Source organism: Octopus bimaculoides, chromosome 3 (assembly GCF_001194135.2).
Source record: "Octopus bimaculoides isolate UCB-OBI-ISO-001 chromosome 3, ASM119413v2, whole genome shotgun sequence".
NCBI classification, from domain to species: domain Eukaryota; kingdom Metazoa; phylum Mollusca; class Cephalopoda; order Octopoda; family Octopodidae; genus Octopus; species Octopus bimaculoides.
Window position 1 is genome coordinate 109889514 of NC_068983.1, and position 12418 is coordinate 109901931.

At 29.4% G+C, this 12418-nt stretch overlaps 1 protein-coding gene across 2 annotated transcripts in view; it reads left to right on the top strand.

Moving 5' to 3' along the window:
- Positions 1 to 12418, top strand: part of LOC106875217 (uncharacterized) — a 121244-nt gene that overhangs the window by 35594 nt on the left and 73232 nt on the right. For both annotated transcript variants that reach the window (XM_052966445.1, XM_052966446.1), the window contains exon 4: positions 6618 to 6826. In XM_052966445.1, the coding sequence (XP_052822405.1) occupies positions 6618 to 6826 (209 nt within the window). The remainder of the gene's footprint in view (positions 1 to 6617; positions 6827 to 12418) is intronic.

Below are 12418 nucleotides of genomic sequence, written 5' to 3' on the forward strand. Positions count from 1 at the left end.
ATGATAGTCAATTTGTTTGTTGATCAAGAATTTTCTCCATTTTCTGCTTAATTTAAATTTGATTTCTGATAAACTCTTGTTTATTTTGTTATTGCCTGTATCCTATGAGCATAATATGCTTGCATATCCATACCCAGGGTTAACATAGGTAATTTATACTGGTACTAGAAAGATATTCTTATCCATTAGACAGTTTTTCCAACCGCTAACTGTACTAACCTCTCTCTCTCTCTCTCTCTCTATATATATATATATATATATATGCACATACATGCATATATATACATACACACACGCATATATATATATATATATATATATATACACACACACATGTATATTAGCATGTATGTATATATATAAAATAGTGAAGCATTGTGTGGTATTACTTTTAAGAGATTTATTGTGTAAGGCCAGAATAATGTAAGACGGTACAAAGTGAACTACAAAAGAAAAAGGAAACATAAGAAAGTTACAGTTTTGCTTTAGGAAAATCCATTTTCATAGGAAGCAATTTCTATTTGTGTTTACTTAAGCATTTTTCAATCTGGAGGCTAATAACATGAAATGCTATTGACTTTATGAATAGATTGAGGTAAAATTAGTACTCTAATACACATTCAATTTTACTATACTTGACGTTCTGCTGTTTTTAAATGATTCATAATTAATTGTAGAACATCATATCAAAATAATATTGGGTTACACTCCCAAAATGATTTTCAACTCAAAGGTTAATTGAAAACTCATATTGTTATATTTTTCAGGTGTAATTTTTTCTTTTTGTTAGCTATTTTGCATTTATGAATCAAGGCATGTTGGGAGGGGGAGACTATCAAAGTTTTCTTCTATTATTCCATCCGAAATCCTGCTATTTAAGTGAAATAAATTTTTCAATACGATAATTATAGAAATGTCTGTATTTTTCTTTACTGTATTTTGCTATAGCTTCCATTTTTGACAATTTAAATCAAAGATCAATAACATTGATATTGGTTTCCTATTGTTCTTTGGACTTTTCTCTCATACTATATCAGGAAAAATAAAGATAAACTAAATCCCTTTATTAACTTTTATCATAAAGTCATTATTTTACCTTGAGAAAAGATGCCACCATATATCATGATAAAACATAAATTGATATTCATATCTTAAAATTCCAATACTCCAGTTCAATAATTTGAAGATAGATTTTGTATCAAATTATTTTCCTATACATTCATAAACTACTTACATTTTCTAGTGAAAACATTTTCACCTGATTATCTTCAATACTGCAATTTTCTATTAAAATTGTATAGAGAATAATAAAATCAGTCAGAATTCAATATAAACTTATATGTTTATTCTTAAAATGTGCCTTAAATTATTTTAAAAATATAGCCACCGAATAGTATAAATATTCAATTGTTACTGGTCTACTTCAGTAGCATTAAATATTTAGATATCTCAATATGAAAATGTTGAAAAGAAAATTTCATAATGCATTGTTGCTGAATTCCTTGGTCAGCTCTGAACCAATAGCCATAGCATCAATGGCACAAATATCAACCTTGAATATATCAAATATATCAGGTAATTTTCATAGTATAATTATCATAGTATATAGAACTGCATTATCAAATGTATCTTAAAAAAAAAAAGAAAAATGAAAGAGGGGATTTGAATGATAATCTTTTTCCATTAAAAATGTTTATACAACAAATAGAGAAATGCATGTTGGTAAAATATGAGGAAACAGAAATGTTTCAAACTATAATTGTAGTAATGTAAGACTCAAATAGCTACGTATTTTTAGTTAATTATTTCTAGTTTTCATTGTTTCCAGTTTATATACATGTATTTTATTAGAAGGAAAACTTGTTTCTTGTAGCCAATGTGCTATAAACTAAAATGATAAAGGAACATGGGTGTTTTTTAACATTTTTCACTCTTATGCCTATTGTTCTAAGCTAGATGGATGTTTTCGTTTTTCAGATTAAATGATTTTTGCAATATTGAACATTTTATTAGAAAAACTATTACTTCTTGTTAACTCTCTCACTATGATATAAGATTAGTATTTGAATAATAATGAGCTTGACTCGGAGAGTGTCACATATCATGTCTAACTATTAGCACAATAGCTGTAGAAAGATTTGGACACTTAGCGTGGTCAGTAGGCCAAAAGCTTAACCTTACAACCAATTAAATTTAGTAATCAGTTTAGAAAAAAATAAATGTTTTGTAAGATGTCTTATTTCTGAAATTCCAAAGAAATGTTGCTTTAATTCTAAATTTAATCTAATTTTCTTAAGTGATTTCAAAGCTGTTATGTGGAATTAGTGTTTTAAAACACAAAATCTTTGTTCTTTAAATGGAATTATGTTTTAAACATTTTAAATTCTGCTTTAGGCATGTGATGGGAATATTTTACTTTGCAGGAATTGATTAGTAGAAGCTGCCTGATGAGTGTTGGAATTTTCTTTTAATTTTTAAATGAAATGAGAACTGACTGACTATTTAAACTGTTGGAAGCCTAAAAGCACAAAACCTGTTGAAGGGTATATATTTTACAGTGTGTTTCAAGTTAAGCAGTAAAAATTTGCTTGATGAACAGTGTAGATGAAGAAGTATGGAATCAGCTTGAGACCAAATGCAATTAAAGATGAAAACCAGATTTTCAGAATGTATAAATAAAAAAACAGTAGCTCTGTGATGGTTAAAAAAATTTATTATTTTCAATAGATTTGGTATTTGCAGGCGCAGGAGTGGCTGTGTGGTAAGTAGCTTGCTTACCAATCACATGGTTCCAGGTTCAGTCCCACTGCGTGGCATCTTGGGCAAGTGTCTTCTACTATAGTCTCGGGCCGACCAAAGCCTTGTGAGTTGATTTGGTAGACGGAAACTGAAAGAAGCCCGTCGTATATATGTATGTGTGTCTGTATTTGTCCCCCTAGCATTGCTTGAGAACCGATGCTGGTGTGTTTATGCCCCCGTCACTTAGCGGTTTGGCAAAAGAGACCGATAGAATAATTACTAGGTCTACAAAGAATAAGTCCTGAGATCGATTTGTTCGACTAAAGGCGGTGCTGCAGCATGGCTGCAGTTAAATGACTGAATCATGTAAAAGAGTATATGTTAGATGTTTAAATATCACAAGGTAGTTAGTTACTATTTATAAATTGTTAGAAAATGCCTTACTTGAGAAGATAAGTAAAACTAGAATTTACAGAGGCAGATGTTTTCAGAGAATCTGAAAAAAAAACTTCTGTGCAGTGGTTGAATCTGTTAGTTTATGGCATCTTTACTTAGGTATTAACCAGAAGGTTTGAAACTATGATGGACAACACCTATGCCTTATGATGCTTTGAATGTGTCCTGGAAAGACAAGTCTATCAAAAAAAAAAAAAAAAGAAATGAATAAATAAAATAAAATGTACAGTAAGCATCCAAAACTATCAAACACCATTAAAGAAAGAAGAATTTGCTGCTTTGTTTCATGCCGCTGGAGAAGTGAGGAAAAGCTAGTTTGGGACACTCTTCACATAATCACATTAGTTGCCTTTCAAAGACCACTTAGATCAATTGACAAATGACACTGGAAGTTACTGGGAATGGCTATCACATAATACGAAAGATAAAGATTATAATTACTTAAAATTTCTGTGTAACATTATCTGGCGTCTCTGTACATATCATGAGACTATGGCTCTGTAACGTTTGGATCAAGCTTGGAAAAGCCTGTTTTTTAATGAAAGACAGTAGTTGCTTATACATGCAAGTATCTCATCTATCAACACCGCCAATGTTTCACCTGGAAAGGCAAATGCTGATACTGCTTGGTATCAGTATCATTATAATGGTTCTCAATAGAGTGCAAAAAACATAATAGATGCCACTAGGCATCCCGTTTTGTGTGTTTACAATTTCATCAATACACCACCCTGTACTTTGATATTACCCAATGATTTGAACCTACAATTTATTCTATTAATAATGTTTGAGTATCTGAAGAGCTTGTGTATATTCTTTCTATTATATAAATATTAATGTTATATTAGTTTTAGCATTTTCTGTTATCTTGAAAAGGTAATTTGTTTCCTTCAGTTGGAGAATTTCAAAATAATAATCAAGTTATATGAGTTCTTGAAACAACTGCAAAAAGAAACAAGAGATTTCTTAAATATTTTAAATTAACTATAATGCTAAATATTTCTTTAGATTTGAGAATTTTATTTTATATGAAGTTACTTAAGTATTTCTAGAATGTTTGAAAAAAGATGTGCATTGAACTATTTTAACTAAGATCTCATAGATCTCATTATTAGTAAAATCATTTACTAATCTTATCTGTGTTAAATAATTTGATAAACATGTAAGTGTAAGAGGTAATTATTATAAAACTACCAGACTCTTTGCAAAACTGGAATATTGAGCTGAGTGTTTAAACATTATACTTGAATATTTTATCTCTATTCATGGATTCATCCTTGTCATTTGTGTTATTGTGATGATTGCTTTGTTGTAAAATAATTCTCATGCAATTTCACAATTAAAGGTCATTAGTGAATAAGCGCATTTTAACCCTATCATTACTATACTCCTAACCAAAATACACCTCATATGTGTTTCAATTAAATTCTAGAATAATCATGAATTTTTACTGGTTTCATAAAACAATTCTAACATTTTTATTAACATATTAATGTGATTTTCAGAACACAATTTACCAAAAGGTTCTTAACCAAATTTATGTCATAATTTTTGTCTCAAAGTATATTTAACTAATAATAGTAAATATTGCAAAATATAAAATTATTTAGATTTTGTTTAAACATCAACACAGGGAATGAGTTATTAGTTAATATTCAATGAATATCAAATAAGATTTTAATATTGTGCAAATCACTGAAATATCTCTCAGGCAAACTTAATGCACATTAAACAGGTGTACCATGTACATGGATTGGATAAGTAACAGGTTTTAAAAATATATAAGTACTGTGATCTATTCATTCAACTAAACATTTTTCAAGGCCGTGTCCCAGCATGGCTGCAGTCTAATGACTGAAACGAGTAAAAGATACATTTACTCACATACATGCACATAATATCCCTAAACATTCTCAAATTTCTAACTTTCATGCATTCAGGAAATATCAAACTATCTCTTTTTCTTCTTTGTTTATGTTCTGTTTAATGGTTTGTTTGCTCAGTAGTCACTTCGTAGACTTTGAAGGAAAAAGTGAAAAAAAATTAATCTAATTGTTTCGTTTCCTTGGAAAGACTGGTCAGGTACATATATATATATATATATAACTAATAGAAACAGATTTTTAATTCTTACTATATAACAGGTGCAAATTCACTCTTTTATTGCTTATTGGAACTGTTAGAATTGTTTCACTTTCAGAAATAGAAATATCGAATTTATAATCGCACACATGATTTTTGTGTTTGCCATATATTTTCTTAGATATTTCCATGTTGTCTTTTGAAAATATTTGGAATTCAAACTTGTTGTTTGACAATAGGAAACTGGTACCCACTTTTTGTCCACAGTGAAACATTTCAGGAAATTGAAGTGGACAAACATGTGAAAAAAAAAAAAAAAAAAAAATCTCCAAACATTTAGTGCTCAGATATCATGTAATATGATGTTGGGAAGTCTAACTCAATTGTTTACATAATGAAATCACATGTTTTCATGAATATACTAAGGAAATTTATGCTGAAATTTCATTAAAATATGAATACGTTTTTTTTTTCAGATGGTTATGGACGTTTATTAACCAAAATTTTTTGGGGGGTGGCTGTGGGTGAGTTTGTAACAGAAGGATTAATACCATTCAAATATATCTGACATGAAATGTAGCTTTACAGTAGAAGAAAAAATTCTCTTTAGTGGTTTATTATTTGCAAATATTCAAAAGTTTCTTATATTTGACTTATTTTGTAATAATTTTGTATCGAAATTTTAATCAAAAGGATTTTTAGAAACGTATTTTGATATATTTTCACTGCAATGGCACCTCAATAATAAACACAATATGCAGTAGACTGTATGGTAGCTTCATTTACAGGAAAGGTTTTACATTTCATGAAAATTATCAATATGCTTTCAAATAATCTTCAAGTGACAGTTTACACGAATGCAAATTTTGTAATTGTCAACCTATATTTTTGTTGAAACTGCTTTTACTTCATGTTGAAGTATGGAAAAAAAAAAATGGTAATAAATTCCTTAATTTATTGGTTTCAAATTTTGGCACACGGCCAGCAATTTTGAGGTTTGGGGAATTCGATTACATGGACCCCATTGCTCAATTGGTACTTATCTTATCAAGTACACAATGACAAAAGGCAGTGTCAACTTCTGCAGAATTTAAACTCGGAATGTAAAAATGGGTGAAATACCATGAAGAATTTTGCCTGGTGTGCTAACATTTGTGCCAGCTCACTACCTTAATTCCTTAATTTATTAAAATTTTGAGTGTACTCATCTCTTATTAAGTTTTTTTCCTCTCTCATAAAAAGAAGTAAAAATTATTTAAACTACATATCCAGCAAATTTCATGAAAGGCCATATGTAATTATTAAAACTCAATCTTCATTCAATTATTAATCATTGACAGGATGTGACATATGAAATGGACCGAGGTGTGAATACCAATGATCAGTTACTGTCATGCAGAGGATATAAGCCAATGGGACACTTTCCTGATTTACGTCAGCCCGACCGTAGCTCCCTTCTTTGTGCCAAAATTGGGCCTTTAGCCAAAATGTTTGGCATTGAGGAGGAACTCACTGAGAAGATTACTGTTCGTGTTGAGAAATCAATTAGGTAAGTTTAAATGAAAAATTTTAATTGTTGTTGAAGAAAATCAAGTTTTTGGCTTCATATTTTGCAAATGTTTTGATGGCTGGGAAATTCTGCTTCTGTTTTAAATTGCATTTAATAATAATTAAAACTTTACTAATATAGCAATGTATCTAACAACAAAATCATATTTATCTGTGATAATAATAAAATAAATAAAATATCTGCACTTTTTCTGTTGAATTAGTTTGTGTTAGTATATACTGAAAGTATTTGGATAACTTCCCTAATATTTCATTAAAAATCAAGTTGTCCTTTAAAAAAATTAAGCATTTTATTATCATAATTAAAATATGTTTTCTTTTTTAAGTTAGGAAGAATGTTGGTGATACCTGAATTGGAAGTGATGCTGTTTTGGAGACCCGAATTAATTTATGTAGGAAATTCAAAGCTGCTAATTCTACTTTAAATTAGATAAATGCTTAATACAAAAATAACCTCTGACCAAAAGTTCTTATTGTTGCTTATTAAGTTAATTAGTACTAAGATTGTCTGAGAAATGTTCAAGCTTGACAAAATAAAATTTTACTTTATGCACTTTTCTTCTCTATTTCTTATAGTGCATACAAGCAATTATATATATATATATATATATATATATATATATATATATATATATATATATATAGTTTTGATATAGTGGCATCTCTTTATTAGATCTGTCCTTCAGCAAGTGTTTAGTTCTATCTCCCATCTTACTAAAAATAAAACAAAATAATATTGATTGTGATTCTTTGTACTGTATTGATTCTTTAGATTGACTACTTATTTGCATAATCATTCATTGATTATTATTCATGACAGAATATATCTTAAAACAAATGCAGAATTAATCCTTAAATAAAATAATAGATTGTAAACATTATGCAAATATGCAATAAAGTGTATTTTTGTATTCAAATCATATATTGTTATAAGTGGCTTTTAAAATATAGTGCAGTTCTAATGTTACTTCTGAAAACTTAGTCCTAAGTGCAAGAAGTTCAGGATTTTTATCCACACATTGCCTTTATAATTTTCTGTGGTTAGGTACAGTCACAGTGTCATATATCACTATCATTCATATAATAGAAAATAATAAATTTTAACAAGTGAAAAAAGGAAAACTAACTCAGGTAGATAATATTTTAAAAGCTAGAGATTAAGACTTTCCTACAAAGAAAAGCAAGAATACATGTGAAATATATTTTTAGCCATCAAAAACTGTTATACTCAATCCCTATTTATTTTGTGATTTTAGAACTGTCTCAGTGACCATTTTGCAGTGATACAAAATATGTTTTCGCATCACAAATGATGATAAATGAGTACAACAGATTTTATTTTGGTACCAATGGTTAAACAAGCTTTTCAGTTATGTAATGGCTCGAATTTCAATTCAAAGTCTTAAGTAATATTACATACTAGATAAATACATATAGGAAATATGTGTCTGTTGTTGAGAAGCTTCCCTCTCAACCATGTAGCCTCAGATCCAAATCTCATTGTGTGGCAGCTTTGACTTGTGCCTTCTATAGTTTCAGGCCAACCAAAACCTTGTAAGTGGGCTCAGTAGAATCCTGTCAAATATGTGTATGCACATACCCTTGTCTTAGCATTACACTATGGTTGTAAACAAGTATCATCATCATACAAGTGGCGTTTGTTTACAGTCTTCCATATAAAGCATATCTAGCTATGGTGAAATAGCATTTTGCTTGGAAAGAGGTGAGGGTTTGCAACAGGAAAGGCATCCAGCCGAAGAGAAGCTAACTCAACAAAGTCTTATCTGGCCAATGCAAGATGGAAAAGTGGATTTTAAACATTGATGATAATGGTGGTGATATTTCAAGTATTGACAATGCAATTAAATGTGAAGAAACTAAAACATTGTATTCTTGAAGTATTATGCTACGTAATTGGGCAACTAAGCAGTAACGTAATTAAATAATATTCTATTTTAAGTGATACAGGGATAGTTTGCAAATTTTACATGCCTATTCTGGTGGTATATTAAATATTACTTAAATATATGTTAGTATTATATAAATCTAAAATAACACGATAAGGTGTATCTGGATGAATTCAGTTTGCTTTACTTGGTAGAATCCATTGTTAGTTTTTAAATTGGTTCTTTATAGCATAGCCGTTTCCTTCTCTATTTTACTTTTTCTCAGTATGCATATAGTTGAATTAATTTTTACTTTGTGAAGATTCGTTCTGCTCAAACCAACAAAAATGAAAATAGTTTTCAGTTTTACTTTTAGTTTTTAAATTTGTACACTTGTAATAATTACACTTTCATTACATTATCAGTGCAGAATAAGTTTACTTAGACATATATTGGTATTAAAATTGCTTCTGAAACATTGACTGTTAGATATTTTTTCTTATAGAGAAAAAAAAAACGCTTTATTTTTCATTATTCTTTCTTACTGTATGATTCCGTTTTATTGAAAAAATTGTAAAACTAGCACATGTAAAGCAGATATTAAATTCCAAAGTAAAGTATTATAAAATCCCCCATAATGTAAGATATTTAGTCTCAAGGTACATAAATTAACAATAATTAAACTTTGTGCAATTTATATGATTTGCATTCTGATGTGCATTTACTAGAATTAAAATCTCAGACATTTGCAATACGAGCTTCTTAGGCTTGACTCTTTGATTTGATCTGGTTTAAAAGATTACAAAATAACCACACACAAAAGAAATTTTACAAAAAAAAAAAACAAAGAAAAGAAAAACAGTAATTTGGATGTTGTCTTATTTTAATGAATATGTTTTGCTTAAATTTATCTAACATGAATTTATTTACCTTTTATAGGTCTGATGTAATAGCATTTGATTATATTTACAATTAAGCATTTTTATGTTTATTAAATCAATTTAGAAAGAAATGATTTATTATTGTACATATATGTGTTTGTGTATGCAGATGTTAGCTAAGAAAAAGTAAACAAAATTTTTCTATGCGTACTGAGTCAAAAATATGATTTCTTCATGTATTTCATACTTTGCCTATATGTTCAAAACATTAACTGTATCAAAGAAATCTTATTTTTTCTCAGTTATATGACATTGGATCCAAATATTTTCCTTTGATGTACATGGATGCAAATTTTACACATTCATATGTATGTTTATGAGTTCCCATAGTTCATAAGTTACATGTCTATATATGCATATATATATACAATATATAAATATTCATACATACATACTGAAACACACAAAACACTGACACATAGATGTGTGTATGTGTGTGGATATATATATATATATATATATATATATATATATATATATATATATATAACAGTATGTATGTTTATATAAAAATAATATATGATTATATATCAGTGTTTGTGTGTATGTGTCTTCCTGTCTGTCTCCATAGATATATGTATCTTTAAGTAAATATAGTGTATGATTATATATAGCATTCAACACCTACACATACATACAGCTTGTGTTTATATATTACATATATGTGACTCTGTGTGTATGTCAATGTATATAATCTATGTATGTTATATATATACACATATATAAATATATATATACACAGACACAGATATATATGTCTACATGTACACACATATATATATACATACAAGTATACACACACACACATATATAGTGTATATATTTATGTATATGGTAGTTGTTTACTCCTTATACAGAGTTTGACCACCTCCTGTATCTATACTTTAGCACCATCATGGCATCTGATGTGGCTTTCTAAACCAGACAATGACAATGTTCTGAAAAGACACCCACATAGATTGCACATTCGATTTGGACCACCAAGAGCTGCAGATAGGTTCTGATCTTTGCAGATCTTAAAATGTTTTTTGAAGCCTCCGTTAGATTTGCAAACCTTCTGGCATACACTACATTCAAAGGTGTGCACAGACATATAGACAGAAGAGTTGGTGGAGGATTGTTTTCCATGGGCTCGCAAATGAGATTTGAGCCCAGCAAAAGAAAGGCATGGTCAGTCGCGAACTGTGCACACAAAAAGGTCATTGTCATTCACCTTCTCGATCGTAACATTGTTCCTTAGATCTCTTTGGAGTCATACATGCGTTATCCTGGCCTCTTCAAATGCTTTCACTCCATATATACTTTGTGTATTTATAAATGGATATGTGTCAATATATATACATATTCCTTTTTGTATATGTGAATGTGTATGTATATACATATATACACACACACACACACATATATATATATATATATATATATATATATATATATATGCATGTATGTACATGTGCTCAGGTGTGGCTCAGCAGTAAGAAGTTTGCTTCAAAACCACATGGTTGCAGTTCTAGCCCACTGCATGGCAGCTTGCACAAGCGTTTTCTACTATAGCCCTTGGCCAACAAAAGGCTTGTAGGCAGAAACTGTTGTATTTGGGGATGGTCATGTTGCCAGTTTAGCCAATAAATATATATTTATATAGGTTATGAGCGATAGTGGTGTCAATTAGATCCAAAGGTTTCAGGTAATGCTGAATAAGTGCTATGGATAGACCACAGTTAAGCTCCAGGTTCGGTGGTCATGCGAATAAGGGGTCCAACGTGGGTCATATATCAGCATGTGAATATAAGGATTTACTTTTCGTAATGAGATAAAAAACCAAGGCTGTGTATATTATAGAACATTTATAAATAGAATGTCTTACAGTTGTTTCAAGGAAATTTATTATATCCCTTCATCGCAGACGGTGTGAGAGGATGATCAAGCAATAGTTAGTTTAGTTAAGATAGGAAATAGAGAGTGAATGTAGGGATATTGTATTTGTAAATCCATTGTTTAGGCAGAATGGTATACATATAAGTTTCCAATACCTTGTGTGTAAAGTCCAATTGTTTTTAAGATTGGTCGATGCCTTTGTCAACCATTTTACTCATTGGGTATTGGAATCTTAATAATGGTACTAGTTTTAGTAAATATCTTCAGAATGCGATAAAATGAATTGATACATCGGTCAGAATGCGAAAAATAAATTGATACATTGGTAAAGGTAATAAAGTTAAAATTTGTTAGTCTTACATCATATTATGTTCTTAACTTGATTATTCTTTTACAATGAAATCCACTCCCCTGTGGAATAATCAATTTAAGAACATAATATAATGTAAGACTAACAAATTTTGACATTATTACCTTCACTGATGTATCAATTTATTTTGCATATTCTGATGGACGTATCAATTTATTTTTCGCTTTCTGAAGATATTTACTAAAACTTGTAAATTGAAACGACCGTAAATGCTACCTTCTTTGTTAATTAAATAAATTAAAGACACACCAGTGAAAAGGACAAGTTTCTCCTTGTTATTTACATCCATTTTCTTCTTGTATATAATTTTAACTACGCTTTGCCCACCAAACTACCTGCTACTGTACAAATTTACAAATGACTGTACCTACTCAGGTAATCACCAGGAACGCCTTTGGATTTAATTATCCCTTAGAGGCTTTAAACTCCTCTAACTGATACCTACACTATATATATGTATATATATATGTATGTATATATGTATGTATGTATGTATA